The 25,983-nt window shown below is 27.7% G+C and overlaps 6 protein-coding genes across 6 annotated transcripts, besides 2 other annotated features; 4 read left to right on the plus strand and 2 right to left on the minus strand. All coding sequences in view use genetic code 12, as the record gives it.

The window, feature by feature from the left end:
- Nucleotides 1–1,114: 1,114 nt before the first annotated feature.
- Nucleotides 1,115–1,912, minus strand: CD36_32090 (conserved hypothetical protein; the record flags this gene model as incomplete). Its single annotated transcript, XM_002422126.1, has 1 exon — nucleotides 1,115–1,912. The coding sequence occupies one exon, from the start codon at nucleotides 1,910–1,912 to the stop codon at nucleotides 1,115–1,117; it is 798 nt and encodes a 265-aa protein (XP_002422171.1).
- A 1,736-nt stretch (nucleotides 1,913–3,648) lies between these two features.
- Nucleotides 3,649–3,834: a mobile genetic element.
- Nucleotides 3,835–4,403: 569 nt separating this feature from the next.
- Nucleotides 4,404–9,632: a mobile genetic element.
- Nucleotides 4,774–7,671, plus strand: CD36_32100 (transposon polyprotein integrase, putative; the record flags this gene model as incomplete). Its single annotated transcript, XM_002422127.1, has 1 exon — nucleotides 4,774–7,671. The coding sequence occupies one exon, from the start codon at nucleotides 4,774–4,776 to the stop codon at nucleotides 7,669–7,671; it is 2,898 nt and encodes a 965-aa protein (XP_002422172.1).
- Nucleotides 7,703–9,190, plus strand: CD36_32110 (transposon polyprotein reverse transcriptase, putative; the record flags this gene model as incomplete). The annotated part of the gene is made up of 1 exon (XM_002422128.1): nucleotides 7,703–9,190. The coding sequence occupies one exon, from the start codon at nucleotides 7,703–7,705 to the stop codon at nucleotides 9,188–9,190; it is 1,488 nt and encodes a 495-aa protein (XP_002422173.1).
- Nucleotides 9,633–10,136: 504 nt separating the features above from the next.
- Nucleotides 10,137–10,904, plus strand: CD36_32120 (conserved hypothetical protein; the record flags this gene model as incomplete). Its single annotated transcript, XM_002422129.1, has 1 exon — nucleotides 10,137–10,904. The coding sequence occupies one exon, from the start codon at nucleotides 10,137–10,139 to the stop codon at nucleotides 10,902–10,904; it is 768 nt and encodes a 255-aa protein (XP_002422174.1).
- Nucleotides 10,905–13,079: 2,175 nt separating this feature from the next.
- CD36_32130 (conserved hypothetical protein) lies at nucleotides 13,080–14,585 on the minus strand (the record flags this gene model as incomplete). Its single annotated transcript, XM_002422130.1, has 1 exon — nucleotides 13,080–14,585. One exon carries the CDS (start codon nucleotides 14,583–14,585, stop codon nucleotides 13,080–13,082), a length of 1,506 nt encoding a protein of 501 aa, XP_002422175.1.
- A 9,758-nt stretch (nucleotides 14,586–24,343) lies between these two features.
- CD36_32150 (G protein coupled receptor (GPCR), putative) lies at nucleotides 24,344–25,939 on the plus strand (the record flags this gene model as incomplete). The annotated part of the gene is made up of 1 exon (XM_002422131.1): nucleotides 24,344–25,939. One exon carries the CDS (start codon nucleotides 24,344–24,346, stop codon nucleotides 25,937–25,939), a length of 1,596 nt encoding a protein of 531 aa, XP_002422176.1.
- Between the last annotated feature and the right edge of the window lie 44 nt (nucleotides 25,940–25,983).

Raw genomic sequence — 25,983 nt, forward strand, 5'->3', positions numbered from 1 at the left:
AACTCATTCCAATTCTAAACACAAGCAACTATTTCCTATTTGGAATTGCTACAACTTTTTTATAGCCGAATTGTCAATATACAATTCACAATATACTTTTCATTCTTTTCTTTTTGGTGTATAGAATTTCAATTGACAGATTTGTACAAAATGAAATTGTTGTTAGAATAAATCTAGATTCATAAACAATTTTTTTTTCTTTATATTGTTCCTTTATGAAATAACACACCAAGTAATGTGTATTGTTGTGTTATAGTAGTAGTAGTATATTGAAAGACCCTGTTACATAAGTTTTTTTTTTTTTTTTTTTTTTTTTTTTTTCATTACTTAATTGAAACATTGCCGTTTATTTAATAATAGTAGTAGAGAGCAACATAATCATAACTAATGAGATGAAAATGATTGACATGGTAACGGAGAGTTAATAGTGTTAGGTCTAAATATGTACAATTAGATCTTAACAATAAGATAAATTATGCACACATAAACATATACACAAACAAGCAAACAAACAAACAAACAAACCTATAACCTTAAGAAACACGTTTAAACTTGAATTGGAGTAATATCACAATATTGGAGATTGAAAAAGGAGTGTTTTTTTTTATAGTAATGAGTATATGACCACCACTAGTATGTTTCATTCATTTCCTTTGCGTAATAAGCTAATCTAAATCGACAACAGTAGCTATAAATATACATATATATATATATATATATATATAATATGATGATTATTTCAAAGAATAAAATGAATAATCTTTTATTTAATCAATTAATCAACATTTATATTTTTCATTATTATGACAAATTCAAAAACTAGAACTACTTCCAAAACTATATTACCAACAAAATTAATTAAATGGGCATTAATAACAAAATTATTTTTAAATAGTTTTAAAAGAATAAACCATAAAAAGAAAAAATCTATCAAATCATCATCATTATCATCATCAAAATCGTCTAGAAAAAAACGTCGATTACTGAAACCTTATATGATTAATAAAACAGTTACATCAATTATATTTACATTAATTTTACTTCTTTATATGTATTTTGTATCATTAGAATTTACTTCAATTATAAAAATATAAACTCCCTTCCACCCTATCCTTTAATCTTCACGATTATTATTTAAAATTCTTAAAATAAATAAAAACAAATTAATTATATCAAGATATAATGAAATACAACCAATTATTTCATCATCTAAATGTAAAGTTTTCATAATATGTTGAGTATCAATAATAATATAAATGGAAAATATCATAGCTCCTAAAAAACTATAAATATTTTCCATTAAAGAATTTTGTTGATGAGGTATAAACATTATAATAACCCCCCAACCAATTAATCCCCATAATATCATACCAATTATACCTTGCCAACTAATAAAATCATATTTTGTTTGAAAAGCAAATATAGTTAATCCAATAAATATAATTAATGTTAATAATATAGCTTCAATTAATATATTACTATTAATAAATGCACAAGTTACTCCTAAAGTATAACTTTCACATATAGTAAATCCAATTAATAAAATTAAATTTATTGGATAAGACCGAGCTTTAAAAAATGCTCCAATCATAAATCCAATTGATCCAATAAATGATAAAATTAATAACCAAGTATTACTAATGGTCCATAATTTAATCAGATCTGATGATCGAATAATAAATCCCATAATAACACTACCCATTAATTGAATTGTTAATAACAGATATACTTTTCTAATAAATAATTGTCGTAATGGTAATTCACATGATGCTACAGAAACAGAATATTTGAAATCATCAGGAATATTATCACCAAATTGACGTGGAGCATTAGTACCAGTACTAGCATTAACTCCTGTTGCTTCTTCGGAATATGGTGGAGCTGATTGTGGTAATTCAGTATATAAAGACATTAAATAAATGTTATTGTAATTGATAAGAATGTTGAAAAGTAATAGATATAGAAAGAAGATAATGAATTGAAAAGAAGATTGAAAAGAAGATTGAAAAGAAGGCGGAGGAAATGAAGGCAAAAATTTAAATAAACATTTCCCTCATTTCCTGCATATAACTATCAAGGAGGGAGATTATTAACAACAACAACAACAACTACTACTACTACTACTACTGATGGTGTTACGTAATCAAGGTTTATGATATTATTTGTAATGTGTGTGTGTGTGTGACTAATGATAATAAATAGAATTGTCCTCCCCCTCCTCCTCCTCCCTTAATGTTTTAATGTATTTTGCAAGTATTCTAATACTAATAATAATAATAATAATATAAAACTTCTTACGAGATTTATAAAAACATAGATTAATTAATAAATTGTATTATTATTCTAATCAAAACAAAACAAACCAAACCAAATCTATATATTTATATATCTATATATATTGTTGGTGGTTATGATAGGTTCGGAGGGGGGTTATATAATTTTGAAAAAATAAATTTATATAATAAATTGAAAATATTAAATGATAAAATTTTTTTTTAAAGAGATAATTGGAGAAATAATTGGGTAAATAATTGGGTAAATAATTGGTGGTTGGGGGGGTTGGGGTGGTGTTTTGTTCATCATCATCATCAATAATAATACTTATATATGTATTATTATTATTATCATCAATATTACAAAATTTATTTTGAATTGTTTAATTTTACCAATTCTAACGGGAATAATATAAATGTTTTAATACATAACGTTTTTTTAATCGGTGATGCCAATGATAATGCCAATGATGATGATACCAATGATGATGAATTTGATGATCCTTTTAATAATTCCTCTCTAATTGTTTTAATTTACCATAATTGAATTGAATATATAATCAATGATTTCTATTGGTAATTGTAATAATAAATTCATTATCAATGATTTTCATCATTATTACTTGTTGTTAATATTCCTGACATTTTAATCTATAATGAATGTAGAAATTAAAATAATAATAATAATAATGATGATAATGATGATGATGGATTATTCTATTATTATTTAAAGGAATAAGTTTTCAAGAAAGGATACTTCTTCACATATATATATATCTATATATATATATATGTGTGTGTGTGCATTGAAATTTCATTACTATTAGTTAATTAATTAATTAATTAATAATGATCAAATTCCAAACATCACTTTATATTCAACGTTTCATCTGCAACTTGTAATTCGTTGTTGGTTGGTTGGTTTCTTTTTTTTTGGTTTTTAGCCTTGTTTAAAGGTAATTGAGGTGAGAGTTCTCCAGCTTTCCAACACAAGTTTTTTTTCCGGGGGATTACGTCTTATAGAAGAAGAAGAAGAAGAAGAATTTACCAATCGATATATAATACTATATTGCAATGCTTGATTTATCATTTCCAACTTTAATGGTTCAACCAACAAAAAAATTGTTTTGTTTGTTTTGTTTGTTTTGTTTTTCTGTTTTGTTTTGTTTTGTTTGTAATTAATCTTATCATCGATTAATATCTCTTAAATCAATGGTTCCACAATACTATGGTAGCACAATTGATGGAATTTCTTATTTAATCAATAGATTATATAAAACTATTTAATTACTAATCCCCTTCCTATAACTATAACTATAACTATATTAAACTATTTTCTTTATATATATATATATATATATATATATATATTACTTGTCACGGGAAAATGACTCATTATGATCATTCCTGGTTAACACACTACTATTCCTGATTATACTATAAATACGGGTGCTCGCCGCCTCTACTTACGTAGTTCTATACTTTCACTCTTCATACGACTTTCCACCTTTTCCCCCAATACACGTGCCTAAAGGACTTATGCCCTGTAAGGCCTATGACATTACTAGTTTATATATCAATAACGACGCGTTCTGTTTAAAAAAACAAAAAAAGAAATGATCCATTTGACGGACTTAACTAGTAAGATGTGACAACCCCATTAATTGTTGTCAGTAAGAGAAGGAAAGAATATATATATATATATGATCTCTTCTTAACAAGTATTAGTAGTATTAGTATTAGTAGTAGTAGTATTGTCAACTCCTTATATATTCATTTATTCAATATAAACAATTGTCATGTTTAATGTGAAAGAAAGTGTCATCACGTCTCTTTTTAACATAAAAAAAAAAGAAATTTATGATTCCTTTTTTTTTTTTTTTCTTGTTAAATCCGATCCGATAGAAACTAAAACTTAAACTAAAACTAAAACTAAAACTAAAACTAACATTGGACTGGAGTGGACTGTACTGGAGTGGGCTGGAGTGGACTGACTTTGGAAGTTGGAAAGTTGACATGTCAAATTATTCAATTTTCATATATAAACTTTACAATTAAACGTCTGGGGGGGGAGGGGAGGGGAGGGGGCGGTTTCATATATTATAATAACACTATTAACACTATTAATATTGTTGTGATATAAGTAATGCAAGCACAAAGACGAATCCCCACAGCTGAAAGTTATTACACTGAGGGGTTAAACTGAATATAATAAATTAATATGTTATTGTGATTCACGTGTGAAATAGAATATATAGGAAGAGACTTAACTAACGGGTGTGTTAATCCTCGGCACTTGTCCACAAGAGCGGGGATTAATCATAATGTGAAGAGTGTGTTAGAAAGAGGAAGGGAATTATAAGTACTGCAGAATTCCCTTTAGACTAGCCACTAACTGTTGAAGAACTAACGTTCTAAATATATTCAGTATAGGGTATCACCTTAATATTCTATACTATACTTTTACAACAATCTACCTTTAACTCTGTCAAGTTTCACTATGTCTACTCCTACTCCTACTACTCCTGCTACGGCTGCTTCCATGGGTGGTGATGGCCAATTACAGGTTATGAGCCTTTACAATATCTTCACTGGCCTCACCATTCCATCGGAATACATCTTGCTGTCCAAAGCAAATTTCACCAGATGGAGAAAGAACTTCATTACTATTGCAGAAGGGGTTTCTGAAAATTTTGGAAACTATGTCAAAGATGTTCCCCTTGCTGCTGGAGCTAGTGCTAACAATTTGCAATTCAATAAGCAGGTTGATTTGTTATTACAATTATCAGTTGATAAAGAAATTTTAAGGGAAGCTCGTACTTTGGGAAGTATGGGCAAAGCTCTTTACCTGGAAATTGTTGAAGAATACAGTCAAATGTTCACTATTGACAAAGTTCAAGTCATTACCTCGTTATGGGATAAATTGCTTGATCTGCTGGTTGACATCAAGAAAAGATTAGTTACCCAAAAGGAATTTTTTCAATTTTGGAACCTGTTGACAGCAGATGAACATGAAGGAATTTTACCATTTGTTTGGCTTCACTTATCTAAGTCCAACTTTAACCTGAAGTATCTTGAAGGTTTTGATCCTTCGTTAACAGTCACTGGTATCAAACGGTTTCTCACTTTACATCCAGAAGTTAACCAGACATCCGGTGTCCTGTCATTGCCAGTTAATTATATCAACAACACGACTCTGTCCACAATTCAGATCACAGACGCTAATGTTGAAGCAAAATTCAGATATCAATGTTTTAATTGCTTCGGTTTAGGTCACACTTCTTCAAAGTGTGCACTGCCTAGACGGGGAAGCATTAAGATTCCAAATCTTGAAAAGAAATTGGATTATTACCGTCAAAAGAAAGTTTTCAATCGCCGTCGTGGTGGTACCAATGCTGACGAGTCTAGAATTGCTGAAACAGTGTCTGACTCATTGTCGAACTCAACTAAGTTTACCAGCACTGAAGCTAATAAGTGGTCTAACAATCAGGGATCTAAAAATGCCAATGTCATTATAGTTCTGTCCGTCGAGTCCCTGACTAACCCTACTAGTGCTTCAAACTTTATTATTGATACTGGGGCGTCTGTCAACTTATGCAATGATGTTAGTCTTTTACATGATTATACTCATTTTTCAGAACCACACTCTGTGGTTGCTGCTAATGGTGAGTCCCTTAAGGTCTTTGGTCATGGTACCTTGAAATTCAATCATAACTCCGTTGAAGTTGAGATCTTATATGTTGGCTTTGCTCCTAATGTGGCCGTTAATTTACTCAATCCCAAGTCACTTATTCGTGGACCACAAGACTCTATCACCTTAAGCCATGAAGGTGTTGTGCATTCCACACTTGGAAAAATTGGTACTTTTGGTGATACGTCGAACTGTGTTATGTCGCCAATTGTCAATCCTATGTCTGCTGCCATCTGTGCAGTGTTGAATCGTGATCAAGTGGCCACCTTACATCACTCTTTTGGTCATCCTAATGCTACCTCTTTCAAAAAGATGTTAGACCTGGCCGGTCATGTTGCTAAAACTGCGGACATTAAAAGTCCTTGTGATTCATGTTTGCAAACTAAGAATTTCCAACTGTTCCCTAAAGCATCAGACGGTCCACACACCAAAACGCCGCTTCAGATTATTCATCTTGATGTTGCCGGGCCCTTTGGGGGTCCTGCCGTGGACTTATCAAAAGTTTTTCTCGTTATAGTGGATGATTTTAGTCGCCACAAATGGGTGTTTCCTTTACAATCGAAATCTGATGCCACTGAAGTTATAATCAATTGGATACGTCACTGGGAGCGCTATTTTGCTGGTCGTGGTGAATATAAAGTGTCATCCATACGGTCTGATAATGGGGGAGAATTCCTCAATCAAGATATGTCATTATTCTGTTTGAAACAAGGGATTCGTCACGAGCGTACTATTCCGTACAATTCCCACCAAAATGGAAAAGCTGAAAGAGCTATTCGATCAATCATGGATAAACTGAGGACCCTTCTTTGCCAATCAGGTTTACCTTCTACCTTCTGGTGCTATTCTACTATCATGGCTGCCCACCTTCTTAACATCACACCATCTGAAGTGTTGAACTACCAAACATCATATGAAAAATGGTATGGCAGTGCCCCAAAGTACAGTAAGTTACACCCATTTGGGAGTACAGCGTATGCGCATGTACCCACGACGTATCGATCCAAGCTTCAACCTAATGGTGTTAAATGTATTTTTCTTGGCTATCCTCAAACTCAATCTGGTTACTTGCTATATGATATTCAAACCAAGACCATTGTGGTTGCCAAAGATGTTAAATTTGTGGACTCGGAGTTCTTGGCTTCATCTATTGATTTTTCTGAAATAAATGCAACTAAGTTAACTATTCCTGGTGTCACTCGAAGCTCCACCACATCGGAGACTTTTGTCCCTTCTCGAACGAGTCAAAATTTTCCAACTGAACCAACAGCTGTTGTGACATCTGATGAAATTGATATTATTGACAATCCATCTCCTCACCAATCACCTGAACATTCACCTGTATTAACTACTGTTTCCTCGACTCCATCTTCTCCATCACTACCACCTCCTCCCATAGTCCAAGAAGGATCGGAATATGAATACTCCAGCGATGTGTCCACCCTTCTTAGCTCCAATTCTACTGTTTCTGATAACCTTGACTTAGTCATTGATGGTTTTGGTATGATGGTTGATAAATCTATTTGTGGGGGAGACAACACATATGTGGTTCAAAACTTGGAAGTGAATGAACATTCAAATAAAGTTTATGCAGTGACTAAGGCCCACAAGAAGTATAAGATTGATAATGTCCAAATAGATTCATCTGCATCTGGCTGCTTCACTGAATATAAGTGGAAATTGTTTTATAATCAAACGACCAACTGAACAAGGGATTCCAAACACATTTAAACAAGCAATGCAAACTCAGGAAAAGGATAATTGGCTAGAAGCTATGTCAGCCGAGATGGCTGCTCATCAAACCAATCAAACCTGGATTGAAGTCCCACGGCCAACCAATAAGCAAATTCTTACTTGTCGCTGGGTATTTTCGAAGAAACCAGGAAACAAGTTTAAGGCTCGCTTGGTGGCGCATGGGCACCAGCAGCTGAAAAACCAGGAGTTTAAAGAAACTTTTTCACCTGTAATAAGAACTGAGTCTATAAAAATTTTGCTTGCTGTTTCCGCACTTACCAACAAAATCGTCCATGCGATGGACGTCAATAATGCCTTTTTGAATGGCATTTTGGATTCCGAGGTCTTTATGACTCAAGCTCCAGGCTTCGAGTCAGAAAACAACACCGTATACAAGTTGGTAAAGTCTATTTACGGACTTCGTGAAGCACCAGCAGTGTGGAACCGTGTGTTATCTGATGTATTAGTTAAAGATGGTTTTAAGAGAGTTGAATCAGAGATAAGCTTATATTTGAAAAAAGGAATTATGGTTGGTGTTTATGTTGATGATATTCTAATTTCAGCAGAAACAGAGGGAGAGATTGATAAGGTTAAACTGCTCCTAAAGAGTAATTTCCGTATGAAAGATATGAAGGGTATAACCAAGTTCATTGGAATGAATATCAAACAATCTCCATTGGGAATCGAAATCTCACTTAGTGATTATATTGAGAAGATGTTGGAGGATTTTGGAATGACTGAATGCAATACCGTGAGAACACCTACTATGAGTGGTTTAGACTTAGAGACTATCGATGCTGAACCAAAACTATGCGATGCTACTGAATATAGGTCGCTTGTCGGGAAGTTGATTTTCTCCGCCAATGTGTGTCGTTTTGACACAGCTTACATAACTGGTGTGTTAGCTCGTCATTTCCATGCACCTGAAGAACGACACTACAAAGCTGCTAAACATGTGCTTAGATATTTAAAAGGCACGAAGGATTTTGCGTTAAGTTATAATAACCATGAGGGTATACAAGTATTTTGTGATGCAGATTGGGCATCTACTTCAAGAGATAGAAAGTCTTTAACTGGGTATTTGGTCAAACTTGGAGGTTCGGCTATCAGCTGGTCTTCAAAAAAGCAGCACTCCGTCTCTTTGAGTACAACAGAGAGTGAATTCTATGCTATGTGCTCAGTTGCTAAAGAAATTGTATGGATTCTACTGGTTTTGGATCCGATGGACCTAGCTATTGAGTTACCAATCACTGTATACAGTGATAATCAGTCCGCAATTAGTTTAGCGAGTCATCCTACGTTACATGCACGGACTAAACATATTAGTATCCGTTGCCATTATATCAGAGATTTAATTGCGAGTGGGATAATCGTGTTCCGTCATATATCTACTGTTGAAATGCAGGCGGATTTATTGACCAAGGGGTTGGAACATGTTAAGTTTACAAGATTACTAAACAAGTGTGGTTTAAAGAAGAGTAGCTTGCATTAAGGGGGAATGTTGTGATATAAGTAATGCAAGCACAAAGACGAATCCCCACAGCTGAAAGTTATTACACTGAGGGGTTAAACTGAATATAATAAATTAATATGTTATTGTGATTCACGTGTGAAATAGAATATATAGGAAGAGACTTAACTAACGGGTGTGTTAATCCTCGGCACTTGTCCACAAGAGCGGGGATTAATCATAATGTGAAGAGTGTGTTAGAAAGAGGAAGGGAATTATAAGTACTGCAGAATTCCCTTTAGACTAGCCACTAACTGTTGAAGAACTAACGTTCTAAATATATTCAGTATAGGGTATCACCTTAATATTCTATACTATACTTTTACAACAATCTACCTTTAACTCTGTCAAGTTTCACTATGTCTACTCCTACTCCTACTACTCCTGCTACGGCTGCTTCCATGGGTGGTGATGGCCAATTACAAATATTATTGATGTTTGTGAGGAATAAAAAAAAAAAAATTAATTCGATTTTTTAATATTTTTGTTATGAGTAATAATTTTGGTAGTTAATGACAACAAAGTATATTTTGTATTATATTATATTATATTATATTATAAATTCTTTTTTTTTTTGGGGTTTCAAGAATTTTGCACCCAACTATAAGTGTATTGGTATAATAATAATAATGATAATAATGATAATAATACATCATCATCACTATCACTATCAAATGGGTAAGGGTAAATATTTAGTAATTAATGATCTTTATTTACATTTACATTTATTTACATTTATTTATTTTAGATCCCTTAATAAAACTGATTTTTTTGTTTTATATTATTATTGATATATATATATATAAAGAATTCATTCCCTTTTCTAATTCTATTCTCTTCTTTTGTTTTTTTTTAGTTTAATTTTTAGTTTTCCCTATATCATATATCATATATATATATATATTATTAACCAATCACATTTATTATAATGGATGTAATTCAATTTTTAAATCCATTCTCAACTCCAACTCCAACTACATCTACAACTACATCTACAACTACAATTAAAAAAAATCATTTAATACCAAGAGATAATTCATTAATTAGATTTGATGCCAGATGGAAAAAATCTCGAATAAAATTTAAAAAAAAATTGAAAACAAAATTAATATCAAAATTAACCAACAAAAACAAAAACACCAACACCACAACAACAACAAATAATGATTCATCATCAACTTCTTCATCTTCTGATGATGAAGATGATGAAGAGAAAGAAAACAAAAATGGTAATGGAGATGGTAAAAGTAATTCCAAATCAAATGATAAAAATCAAAAACTAAAACATAAACATAAACATAAACATAAAAAACATAAACAAAATCATAAAAAGAATTCAATATTTAATCGATTAAAAAATTTTATTAAATATTTAACTATAATTATAATCATTATGATATTATTAATTTATTTATATTTAATATCATTAGAATTAATTGGAGTATTTGAATCAATAATGAATGTAACTTATACTAGTAATATTGGTGTTAAAAAGTTAATTCATAATAATAATAATAATAATAATAATAATAATAATAATAATAATTTATATTCTAAATTTCATCAATTTACTCAATCTAATATAGATAATTTACCCATAATTAGTACCAGTAGTAGAAGTAGTAGTAGTAGTAGTATCAGTAATGGTGGCGATGATAAGATTAATGATCATAAAGTTATGATTTATCTTAGTTAGTTAGTTAGTTAGTTAGTTAGAAAAATGAAAAAAAATTGAAAAAATGAAAAAATTGAAAAATTGAAAAAGTAAAACACGATACTTAATTGTAGCTTGTATATATGTATATATGTATATATATATATATATTGTTTAATTTATCATAAATTATACTTTAATAATAATAATAATAATAATTAGTTTGTATAAATTCTCTCTCTCTCTCTTTTTTTTTTTTTTGTCAGACTGTCGCAACAAAACAAAAACAAAAACATACCAAAACCCCAATTCTCCCTCGTGCAAGGGTTACGTAATCGCTCATTTCTATAAACAGTTCAAAGGGTGACAGAAGGGGGTGAGAGGTGGTGGTTAAGGGGCAGTAGTAGTAGTAGTAGTAGTAGTAGTAGTAGTAGTAGTAGTAGTAGATACTAAATATGAAAATTATGTAAAGTAGGTTTAATATATTTTTAGGTTAATCTTTTTAATATTGATGATACTTGTTATGAAAACACTGATCTACTCGGATTTACTCTTTCTCTCTGTCTATCTTTTTTGTGTGTTTGTGTTTGTGTTTGTGTTGTACTAGTAATATGTTTGAACGGTTATATTGAAACATAGTTGATAAGGATTGTAACAAACCAATAATAAGGCATTGGAGGGAGGAGGCGCGGGGGGAGGTTATGAACTATGGCTTATATTTTTATTTTTATTTTTATTTTTATTCTTATTCCTAATCTTGTTAATCTGTTTTTGTGTGGTGTTCTTATCTATACACATATAAGGAGGGAGGGATGGTGTGGGATGGTGTGGGATGGTGGGATGGTGGGAGGGATGGTGTGGGTGGGAAGGGGTGGGTGGGAAGTCACTCTTTATTTTATGTTGATAATTGATGTTTAACCATCCAAATAAACATTTATCAAAGTCATTTTGTTATTTTATAATGTATAATTTATATACTTAAATTTAAAAAAACCATCCTCTTTTTTCATCAACCAGCAACCATTTTTTTATCCACTTTCTACTCTCTACTTTCTACATTATCTTTTGTGCTTATACGGGGTTAGGGGGGGGGGTTAGTGGGGTCATATTTTCTTTTTTATTATTACTTTGGGTTTTTATCATTGCTATTTGTTGATGATGTTAGTGATTAATTAATAAATTGATAAATAAGTATGGCGGTTTTATTTTTATTATTATTTTTATTATTATTATTATTCTTGGTATACATATATATATATATATATATACGTCACATGAAGATTGATTTCAAACAAAGTTTTGGTTATGGGTTACATTGGTTACATGGGTTATGTCATAATACATAACCGTTGGAAGAAGAAAAGAAATAAAAATAAGAAATGTGGGTTTTTTTTTGGGGAGGGTATAAGAAATGGAAACGAATTAACCTTAATCAATACTGAATAAATAAATAAACTAGGGGGGAAAAAGGAGGAAAGGGAGGAAAGTGGGAAAAGGGGGAAAAGGAGGAAAAGGAAGGAAGGGGGCGGAGTGGGAGTGGGAGTAGGAGTAGGAGTCCTAGTGACTGTGGCTGCGTAAGATAACAGTTGACCGTTTTTAATTCCATATCCTTTACCGTTTATCGTTTACCGTTTATCGTTTATAGTTTACCGTTTCCTTCAAATAGGTTTGGTTACACAATTGCTTATGATTAGAAAAGTATCAAGTATTATTATTAGTCCCACAAAAAAAAATTTTTTTTTTTTTTTTTTCTTACCCCCTTCTATTGTTATTGTTATTGTTATTGTTAGTCTCTGAATCTAATATATATATCTTACCTTACAATTGCTATTGCTATTGCTATTGCTATTGGTATTAAGTGGAAACTTTAACACTTTTTTTTTTTTTTTTTTTTTTGAATGAATAATTGAACAATAAACCTAGCTTTACACAATATCAAATATATCTTTCCCTTTCAATTCCTACAATGAGTGGTTTTGTTATATATATATATATATATATATTAATCAAAATCTATAAATACCTAAAATCCATTTTCATTCAAATTTATATATCCAATGTCCCCCTTATTTGTTTTTATTGTTTTCACTTTCTCTTTTAATTAATTAATTTATCTCTTTTTTAAAATTATCCCAATTTCTCTCTCTCTCTCTCTCTCTCTCTTTCTCTCTTTCTTTAGATCTCTTTTAAACCACAATATTATTATTATTATTATTATTAGTTGCTAGTATTTGTATTTGTATTTGTATTTGTATTTGTTGTTCCACTAATACTACCAAATTTGAATTTTTTCATTTTATTATTAAAATAATTAATTGAATTATCCATAATTATTGATCCAATTGATGATCCTCTACTAGTATTGGTACTACTACTAGTACTATTATGTCTTGTTGAAGTAGAATTTGTTCTTGTTGTATTACCACTTGTACTACCATTACTATTACCGTTAGAATTACCATTACTATTAGAATTACTATTAGAATTATTTCTATTCATTGACCAAGTATTCAAATAATTATCATCATCATCAATAATAAAACAATCTTTTTCTTCATTAATAATATGATGATGATGGTATTGGTGGTGTTGGTGGTGGTGAATAGTAGTATTATTATTATCAAAATAAGTAGGTGATGTACAAGTACAAGTATAAGTACAAGAAGATGATGAAGATGATGAAGATGATGAAGATGATGAGGAAGATGTTGATGTGCTTTCTATAGTAGGAATAGTATAATAATCATATCCAATAAAATGTTGTTGTTTCTTATGATGATAATGTTCATGATCATGATAATGTTCATTTTCTTCTTCTTCTGTAAAAGGTTTAACTTTTGATATTGGACATATATCATCATTATAATCATCATTTATACGTTTAGCATTGTTTTTGTTTTTGTTATTGTTATTGTTTTTCTTGTTGTTGTTGTTGTTAATTTTATTACTATTACGTCGAGGTAAATTTAATGATAATGAATGTTTGAAATGAGTGAAACTACCAGTACTATTATTTCTACTACTACTACTACCAGTACCACCACCATTATTGTTATTGTTATTAGTAGTGTTTTGGTTTTGGTTTTGGTTTTGGTTGGGACTAATTGGTGATACTTGATAAGAAACATTCTTCTTCTCTTGTTGTTGTTTCTCTTGTTGTTGTTTCTCTTGCTGTTGTTGTTGCTGCTGCTTTTGTTTCATTTCTTTATCAAATTGTTGTTTTATCAGTTTAATAAATTCTTGATATAAACTAATTAATAAATTATCATAAATATATTTTTGACAATTTTTTAAAATTATTAAATTAGGTAATTGATTTAAATTTAATTGAGATTTTAATTGACAAGGTAAATTAATTTCTAAATCAGCATCAAATATTAAATATTTTTCATAAATAAAATTCCATAAATTGATAATATTACTACTACTATGGGTAATTTTTTTTTCGGTTAATAAATATTTATTAATATCAATAATAAATTGTAAATTTTCTGAACAATGTCTTGACATTAAATATTCATGAAATAATAATAATAATTGATTTGATTTATGAGAATCTAAATTAATAGTATGTTCTAATAATTCATATAATGTAGGTAAATGAAAATCTGAAGATGATGTGTTGTTACTATTGTTGTTGTTGTTGTTATTACAATTACACATTGAACAAATATTAGTAGTTCTGGTGGTGGTGGTAGCTGTGGCTACCAGTGTTGAAGACATGATTATAAGTGTAAGTGTATATTTATTGGTTGAATTGGATTGTGTTGAAAGTGGAGGTAGGGGAGGGGGAAGGAAGGAGTATTGTAAATATTGGAATTAAATACAATTATTAATACAGTAAACAATGTTTAAGTAATAAGTGATCAGTGATAAGTGATAAGTATTAATGGAAAAGAAATAATTAATAATTAATAATTAAGAAAAAGAAAGAAAGAAGTAAAAGAAAGACAGTTGATAGTATACATATATATATATATATATATATATAATGAAATAGGAATCGGAAAAAGAATAAATTGAGAGGAGAAAGAAAGAAAGAAAGAAAGAAAAGAAAGAAAGAAACCCGAGAAAGGGGAATTACTACTCCACCACCATTACCACCACCACCACAGTTTTCATAGTTAGAAGTTTATTATTAAATCGTTTAGACTTTTTTTTTTTTTTTTTTAACTTTCATTTCATTTTAATTCATTCTGCATATAACTATATATATATGCAGAATGGGTAATATATTTATATAATTATTATTATTATTATTATTATTATTATGGTAAGATTATTTTCTTCTACTTATTTATTTATTTATTTACCCCTTGTTTTGTGTAATTTCATACTAATCTATTGTCTTAAAGTTTATTCTTGTTAGTGTCTCAACTCAGTGTGTGTATATGTGTATATGTGTGTCTCTGTGTAAGTGCGTGCATGTATCAATTAACCACTACAACAACAACAACAACCACTGCTGCTGCTGCAACGGTTGATTGCATGATTTGAAAATTATAATAATAATAAGAATATTTGTTAGTTACACAAAGCCCACACCCAGCTGGATAAATTATTATCTATCAATCTATCAATCTATCAATTCTCCACGTTTGTGTAATTATACGGTGATATTAATAATAGTTTATCAGCACTACCTACTACCTTCTACTACCAAAACATTTTGTTTGCTCTTCCCTAGTAAGATTACTTTGATAGTAATAGTTTCATTATTATTATTATCATTCATCACTTCACTTCACTTCACTTCACTTCACTTCGCTCATTTAATCTTAACCAACTTAACTAATTTAGTTTGTAGATTAAAAATCAATAACCCTAAACAACTAACATTGGAATAATTAGATATACAAACGTACTCTCTATCTCTCTATCTCTCCACTTCTTCTTCTTCGGTTAAATTTAGTTATGTCTGTCGTTAGTTTTAACAGATATAATCAAATATAGACCTATTGTATTGTAATGTAGTTGGAAGAGGAACAGGAACAAGAAGAGAAAAAGGATAGGTTATGAATAATGTTATGGAATTGGAGAAGTTATCCAATGAATTGAAATGAAATGAATTCAAAAAAAGAAATAAATGATAAACATATACAAATATGAAAAAAAAAAAAAAAAACGTTTTATTATTTTATCTTCTTCTTCTACCAATTTAAACTTTTTTATCATCAAAGTTTAAATTTTGCAAATTTTTACCCCTCTTTTCCTCTTTTCTTCTCACATGGGACACTACTACTACTACTACTACTATCTCTTCCTCGTCCTCGTCCTCGTCCTCGTCATACTACAATAGTTTAAAAGTTAATCTAGTTAACAATCTATCTATTGATATCCCAGTCATCATACACTACCACTATAGTCTTAACAGTGTAGTAAGTAAGTATACATTATTCACATCCTTTGTCATTCTCTTTCCTTCCTTCCTTCCTTCCTTCCTTCCTTCCTTCCTTCCTTCCTTCCTTCCCCTCTCTCTCTATCTTTCTCTCTCTCTGTCTCTATGTAATTTAAATGAAGTCATTGAACTTATTCTTGCATTATTACTATACTCTACTTGCTCTTCTTTCCCCACTCCCCCACTCCCTTCTTACTTACTTACTTACTTACTTACTTACTTACTTACTTACTTACGTATATACTTGCATATATACTTGCATATAACTGTTATTCTTCTTCCCCTTCCCTCCTTTTTTTCTTGTCTTGTCTTGTCTTGATATCTTTTGATATTTGCAATTTTCTTATTTCTAATTATTTCTAAGTATCATTTCTTATTATTAATTAATTTTAAATTTAATTGGGGTGAGGGGGGTGAGGTGGGGGCGGTGGTGGTGGAGAAAAACAGAGATGGTAACAGTTCAGTTTAATAATAATACCATCTTTAGGTTTATATCTATATCTTTATATCTTTATATCTCTATCTCTATCTATATCTATATCTCCAACTATATTTTTATTATTTATTTATTTGTTATTTATTTATTATCCTAAAGAGGGACAAAACTAAAAAGATTAGTTTAGACTGTAAGATTTGTTGAATTGATTAAGGATACAAATTCATAAACACACTGATACACACATACTCACATACTCATATCGATCGATTTTTCATAAATTTTTTTTTTTTTTTACTTATTTTCATTATCTTATCTTATCACCAATTTTTTTCAAATTTAGGAAATTCTTGATAGTTTTCTGTTTTCTGTCTTTTCTGTCTCTTTTTTTTTTTATTTATTATTATAAAATCTATGTCATCTATATCAGTATTGTTTTATTTCGTTTAATATATATATATATAAAGTTTAGATTATTTCTATAATCATCATCATTCTTTTTTTTTTTTTTTTTTTTTTTTTACTTTTTGTAAACCATCATCATCATCATCATCATCATCATCATCATCATCATACCCTCGTGTTGATCCTCGTGTTGATATATGTAACATCAACATCAACAACAACAAAAACAAACATTATTACTTTGATGAATAAGTTTATTAATTTCTGTTGTTGTTTCTGTTTTTAAAGTTTTTTTTAAAAGCTTTTTTTGTTATTTTTTTTGTTTTTTTTTTCAACAAGAAAGAAAGAACAAAAGTTAATACAAAAAAAAAAAAAAATTGACTTTCATTGAAAACAAAAATGATATATAGATACGATAAATAGAATAGAATTGAATGGAATAGATAGAATAGAATCGAATGATAGAAAGATTTATGTAGTAGTAGTAGTAGATTTGTAACCATGAAAAAGGGAAGGAAAGGGAAGGGAAGGGGGGGAATGCCTTGAATAAAAATAACAAATGTGGTTAATGGAATATTATTCCTAAAGTAAATTTATAGTTAATAATAATACCATCAATTAATTAAACCTATAATCATAATTATATCTATGGATGTATATATGGATAGATGTATGGATAGATGTATATACTTCTTGTTTTTACTATTATACTTGTAAAAATAATGATAATCATGATTGATAAAATAAATCTTATTTTATTAAATTCTTGATTGATATATTAGAATATTACACATTAAGAGAAATGATTTACGTAAATTGCGGGGGTTACAAACTAATTCAATTTATCTCACCCAACAACAACAACAACAACAACACCAACAAGAAGAAGAAGAAGAAGAAGGAGAAATTGGTAGCATGCTAATAGAAGCAAATAAATAAATAAATAAATATATGATAAATAAATAAATAAATAAATAATACTGGTGATGGTGATGGTGATGACTATACAGTTATTACTTTACAATAATTATAGGAAGGAAGATATTGGTAAATGTAGATTTAAGTAAGTTCTTTTTATTTTGTGGGTAGGGTAGAAGAAGAATAAACTTTTTCAACAAGAATAATTCATTTATTGTTATTCTTTTTCTACTACTCCTTCTCCTTTTTTTCAGAAATATATATATATATATATATGATGGTGGTGATGATGATGATGATGATAAATGGATGGATGGATGGATGATAAATAATTCTCAAAATCTTAAAATTATAATATTTAATTTAAACTTTGTTGTTGTTGTTGTTGTTGTTGTTGTTGTGGTGGTGGTGGTGACGCTGGTGGTGGTATAATTTCGAGGAACTCTTTGATCACCATAAAACATCTATCTATCTATCTATCTATCTATCTATCTATCTATCTATCTATCTATCTATCTATCTATCTATCTATCTATCTATCTATCTATCTATCTATCTATCTATCTATCTAATCTAATCATTTTGCAAATTAACAAAATAGAATGACACCCGTTCAATCAAAATTTACAAAAAAAAAAAAAAAAAAAACTTTAAATGAATCAAAATTTGGAATTAATTACGATCATTATCATTATTATCATCATCGTCATTATTATTATCACCATCACTATCATTATCATTATTATGACTATTTTAGCTTTTGTTTGTTATTGGAGATTTTAAAATTTGAAGATTTTAAAATTTTAAAATTTATAAAGGTGGTTTTTAGTAGTTTAATTTTTTTTTTTTTTTTGTTTTTCTTCCTTATTTCATATCAAAAAGTGGACTACTAGTACTAGTACTAGTACTAGTAATAATAATAGTAATAATAATAGTAATAACAAAATATGATGTAATGAAAACATCAGTACTTGTTCTTCTTCTTCTTGTTGTTGTTGTTGTTGTAATGAATTTAGAATAAAACTTTTGATATTGATTGATTTTTGGTGGTTATAATACTTTAACTAATTAAATGGAGAGAAATAAAAAAAAAAAAAGGTTGCAACTTGTTGCATTTTAAAGATTATTGTTGATCTCTTAAAATTTCTTATAAACAGATAATTTTAACTAAGTTAGTTAACAAAAAAAGTAATTACAACAAGAACAACTGTTGGCTGCTGTGGTGGTGGTAATGGTGGTGGTGATTCAATGATTAATAACAATTCAGAAATCATGATTTAAATATAGAATAGAATAGAATAGAATAGAATAGAATAGAATAGAATATACTAAAATCAAATCAAATCAATAATAATAATAATAATAATAATAATAATAATAATTTGCATTATTATTCTTACTACTACTAACAATAAACTTGGAATTTTATTCCCTAATTAATTGGTTGGTTGATTGATTGATTGGTTGATCAATAATAATTTATGATGTTTATTGTTCTTCCTAGAACTATTGATAAAGAGATAAATAGATATTATATTATATTATATTATATTATATTGAATTATATTATATTATTATTTATTTGTTAAAATTAATATAATTAATCAATAAGAATATGAATAGATAAATATAAATAAAAATTAAAAATTAAAATTTATTGAATAAATCAAGATAATAGTTCTGATCAACAATAATGAAAGAAATTAAATTATTTGTGTTGGTTAGTATTATATTGGTTAGTATTATTTGAGTTAAGATTTACGTTTTTGAAACAGATAAAAAGAGACTATTACTGTTTGTTGTTGTGTTGTTTGTTGTGGTGTTGTGTTGTGAATGAAGCAAGGTTTTAATTAGCGCTGACATAATCATCATCACGCCCCCCCCCCCCTACCAAGATATTAAACAAACGCATTCATTCCTTCATTCAATTGTTTGTTTGTTTGTTTGTTTGTTTGTTTGTTTGTTTGTTATCTAAATCCAATTATACTGTTGTCGTCTACTTAATAAATTCTTAAATTTTTGTTATTTACAAAAGAATCCAATTGTTATTATTCTTCAAAATATTCTTTATCTTTTAGATAATGATAATAATAACAATTGAACAACAATAGTAGTAGTACTAGTACTAGTATTACCTCCCTCCTTCTCCAAGCATTCTTTTTGTAAAACCATTGATTTGATCTGATTTTATTTAATTTGATTTGATTTGATATGGGTTGATGTTAAGTTAATGTTCATTTTTTTCTTCTCTGTTTTATATTCCCCCCCCCTCCCCCCTCCCCCCCCCATTTTTTATGGTTTGGTATTTTTGTTTAAAATTCATTATTTATAAGTTGAATGAATAATTAAATGAAATTTATCTTCGTCAAAAAAATTTTTCTTTTTAAAAAAAAAAGAAACAAACTTCTTATGATGATGATGATGATGTATTATTATTATTATTTCATTGTTTGATAAGTCTTTTTTTTTTTAATTAATTTTAATTATAATGTAACTCCAATACATGTCATCATCAGCACACTATTCTGAATTGTACTGTACTGTACTGTACTGTACTGTACTGCACGGCTTTGCATTAACAATATAATCGCATAACATTGATACATATTTCAAACAATAGCTGCAAAAAAAAAAACAAAACCTGGAGATGGAGATGGAGATGGAGATCATTTGTTATAAAACAGACAAGAAACACATTCAAACAATCAAAAGAATTTTTTTTTCTTTTTTTTCAACTCAATTGATGTTGAATGTGTTTCTTTCTTTCTTTCTTTTTTTCTTTTTTTTTTTTACATTTTCTTTTATTCATTGTTGAAAACTATGGCGTTAATGTAATTTTATGATCCCAAGATAGAAGTTATATTAATAATATTTCAAAGTACGCAATAGAAAGGAGAAGGGGGGAGGGGCAAGGGGGGAGAGAGGGGAGAGGATATTGGAACTTATTGTACAATTGATTTTAAAAGTCCTTAATATATATATTGTTATTCATCATTTCTTGTTTTTGTAAGAAACATTACTTTTTTTTATTCTGCCTCTTCCTCCCCCCTTTCACATTGATTTAATGATTTATCAAAAACTAAAATCACAAATATATAAAGGGTAATATTCTTTTGGGGTACCTCTTAAAAAATTGAATTTGTTTCACTCTTTTTTGTTAATCTAATTTAATTCAGAAATAGAAGTAGAAATAGAAGTAGAAATAGAAATAGAATTTGTAATCTACATTATAAATAATAAACCATTATCAAATATCAAATATCAATAATTAAATTAAATTAAATTAAATTAAATTTTCTATTATTATTATCATTTATTTAAATATTTATTAATTTTTAAAGAATTGATTAGATAGATTTTATAATTTTCGTTATCCTTATGATATCATTAAAGAGAATAACCATCATTTAGAAATCTTTTTTTTTTTTGTAGAAAATGATAAATACTCTCCTCCTCGAATAAATAAATAAATAAATAAAAAAGATTTTAAACTTCTATTTTATATTTTTGATATCCATAGGGAATATATATATATATATATCCATCTATCTATCTACCTATCTATTTATCTATCTATATATCCCAAATCTTTTGATTTAAAAAGACTTGGAATTTTTTATTCTTCCTATATTGTGATTTGATATATTATCATCATCATCATCATCATCATCATCATCATCATCATAATAATAATAATAATTAGTAGTAGTAGATTTTAAACATAAATTATTAAATTATCTAAAAATTCTTCTTTAAAAGTAGATAAACTCATAAAAAAAAAATAAAAAAAAAAGAAGAATTATCATACATAACAAAATCCAATGGAGAAGAAACCTAATTAATTAACCATAGTAATTATTCATATTTTAATATAATTCGATATATGGGTTTACCAGTAATCATTCGAAATTTATCTAATAACAAAACAATAGTCTCACAAAATTTATAAACAGATTAGAAGTTATAAAAAAAAAAAAAAAAAAAAGCTCATTTTACTCTTGTCTTGTCTTGTCTGAATATGAATATGAATATGAATATGAATATGAATATGAATATTCAAACAAAAATGAATTGATTAATTTTTTTTTTTTTTTTTTTATATATAAAACACATTTTTTATTGATGATGAATTAAAATTTGAATTTCAGTGGGGGGGGGGGAGAGAGAGATTGGCACGTTATTTCCAAATAAAAAGAACCAACAACAACAACAACAACAACTACAACAGAAGCAATCTGTTGGTGAAAAAATTTGATTAATTCCACTCCAGATATTGATTTGATTTGATTTGATTTGATTTGATATATATATATATATATATATTTACTCCAAAAAAAAAAAAAAAAACTATTTGTTAATTTATTTTAGATTATTTTAAGAATAAGAAGAAATTAGTTATTAATGATGATATTAATTGGTGGAAAAGAGTTTAGAATTTTACTTTTACTTTTACTTTTACTTTTACTTTTATTTGGTATTTAATTCCGACTTAAATTGTTTAAAATTCAACAATCATTTTTTTTTTTTGCAGCAATAATATTTTTCTAAATTTACTTTGTATTATAATATGACAAATTAAACATAAACATAAACATAAACATAACCTATAATATAGTATTATTAATCATCATATTACATTTTTATTCAATATATTTCAATTTCTATAAGATAAGATAATCTCTATTATCTTGAATTATTAAGACTATAGATATATAATATATATTATATTACCGTATTAAATGATATATAACCGTTTTAAATATTACACAAAGGCATATATTATTCATTGTCCACCCATTATTAATATTTTAAAAAAAAAAGAAAAGGAAATGGAGATTAATATCCACCACCACCACTCCTAACACAAACAAAAATATACAATCATCATCATCATCATCATTCAACGGTACTTTTTGTATTGTTAATATATATATATATTTTGGTGGGGGGGACGGTTGAAAGATTTTGTGTGATTCTCTTTTTTCATCTTAAGTGAATAAAATAAAAGCAACAACACCAATACAAGAAAGATGGAAAACAATAAAGAATGAAAAATGAAAAAAATGAAAAAAAAAATGGGGAGATTTCTTTCATTTGATTTCATTTGATTTTATTTCAATGATATTTGTAATACATACATACATACATACATACATACATACATACATACATACATACATACATACATACATACATACATGCATTGTAAACTGTTATAAGTAATTATACCAAATGATTTCCATGTTTGAATAGAATTCTTGATTTCTCTCATTTTGAATGGAATACTTAAAAGTAAACAAAAACAAAAAAAAAAAAAAAAAACAGTATTGCAGATCTAGGTAAATTATTAAAATATATTATAGTTCATTGTATAAAATGTTTACTCAATTAGTGAAATTTACTAATATTTGGAATCAATATAAGGACAAAGAACGGTTATACAATTAAAGACAATTCTGCTTTTAAATGCAAATTTTTTTTTTTTTTGGGATTATTAGGGGAAGTACATACTGAGATTTTATTTTTGTTTTGTTTATACATAGATTACAATCATAAATTCTAACCATTTAGTATTATGGTATTTTATAAAATTGGAACATAAATATAGGTTATTAGTAGTATCGTTATATTGTACTTAATGAATCAACACCAGAAACGTTTCTTTTTTTTTTTTTTTTTTGTTTTTGTTTTTGTTTAAAAGTACGGAATCAAATGTCTAGAAATGTGTTGTTTTCAAATAACCACATTCCCAACTTACATTCCTTATTTTAATATTATTTATAACCAAAAAAAAAAAAATAAAAAAAAAAAATAACCTGCTAATAATTGATATTATGATTGTAAATGATTAGAAAGGTATTGAATTTAAAACACAACTAATTAAGTTTCATATTTTGTAAAGATAAAAATTTTAACAGTTAATCTGTACAATAAATTGAGATCTATAAGAAAGAGGAGGGGGGGTGGGGGTGTGGGGGTGGGGGGATATGATTTATTATGTAATATTTTAAAACTGTGTATGGCGGCGTTGGGTGTGTTAAAAAACATTTCTAAAAATTCTTTTTTTTTTTTTTTTTGCAGCAATCATTGTCAAATCCATAAACAGTAATTTTCCATTTTGCAAAAAAAAAAAAAAAAAAAAGAGCCCCTTTTCCTCCTTAGTTATATCAAATAATCATATAAATATATATATATAAAAATCATAATTTTTATCTTAATTTATCAATTTATTCATTATAGTTGTTCCTTATAATTATCAAAAACAACCATTGTTATTTTGTATTTGGGCCAGGGGGAGAGAGAAAAAGAGAGAATAAGAGAGAAATGAATTCAACTATTATACCACCTAATGATTCAGGTGATATAATTATTAATTATTTAATTCCTGGATTAAATGAATCAATTGAAATTCCTTTCCATTTATTAGATTCATTTCAAACTGATCAAACTAAATTAGCTTTAATTATGGGAATAACTATTGGTAGTTGTTCAATGACTTTAATTTTTTTGATTTCTATAATGTATAAAACTAATAAATTATCAAATATTTTTAATAATAATATTAATATTAAAACTATTTTCCAATGGATAAATCAAATGATTTTTAATGAAAAAATAAATTTAAATAAACACAAACAAAATGATTCCTATAATAACAATATCATTGTTGGTAAAGGATTTTATAAATTATTTTTATTTTATCTTAATTCATTAATTTTATTAATTGGAATTATTAGATCTGGTTGTTATTTAAATTATAATTTAGGTCCATTAAATTCAATTAGTTTTGTATTCACTGGTTGGTATAATGAATCAATATCAACTTCAAAATTATCATTTATATCATCCGATATAACTAATGGATTTAAATGTATTTTATATGGTTTAGTAGAAATTTCATTAGGTTTCCAAGTTTATATTATGTTTAAAACTTCAAATTTAAAAATTTGGGGATTAATGGCATCATTATTATCAATTAGTTTAGGGTTAATAGTAGTTGCTTTACAAATCAATTTAACAATTTTATCTCATATTCGATTTGTTAAAGCTACCACTACAACTACCACTACAAATAATAATGAAACATCCACTTCCATAGTAACAGGAGGATATGTGATTAATTCAATTTGGATGGATTTACCAACAATTTTATTTTCAATTAGTATTAATATTATGACAATATTATTAATTGGTAAACTTATAATTGCTATTAGAATTAGACGTTATTTAGGTTTAAAACAATTTGATAGTTTCCATATTTTATTAATTGGTTTTAGTCAAACTTTAATTATTCCTTCAATTATTTTAATAATTCATTATTTTTATTTATCAAAAAGTAAAGATTCTTTATTACAACAAATTAGTCTTTTATTAATAATTTTAATGTTACCATTAAGTTCTTTATGGGCTCAAACAGCTAATAATATTCATAATATTAATTCATCTCCAAGTTTATCATTTATATCTCGTCATCATCTGTCTGATAATAATTCTAATATCAATACAATTGTTAATGGAAACAATAATCATCTTTATAATAGCAACAGCAACAGCAACAGCAACAGCAACAGTAATGGAAATGGAAATGGTAAATTTTCAAAATTAAATACTAATGGTTCTTCTCCATTCACTTTAAAAGGAGATTCAGGATCTTTAATGTTACAAATGACCAGTAATAGCAACAATGGTAATAATGGTAATATTAATGCTGGTAATGTTAATGCTGGTAATAATTTTTCAATCCCAGTTTCAGGAATTGATGCTCAATTACCTCCTGATATTGAAAAAATATTACATGATGAAGATAATATAAATAATTATAAATTACTTAACATTAATAATGAAAATATCAATGATGGAGATATTATAATTAATGATGAAGGAATGATTACTAAACAAATTACCATTAAAAGGGTTTAATAGTGGGGGGGGGTGAAGGAGCTAGACGTCTTTTTAATTTTTTT

Source organism: Candida dubliniensis, chromosome R, assembly GCF_000026945.1.
Source record: "Candida dubliniensis CD36 chromosome R, complete sequence".
Taxonomy (NCBI): Eukaryota; Fungi; Ascomycota; class Pichiomycetes; order Serinales; family Debaryomycetaceae; genus Candida; species Candida dubliniensis.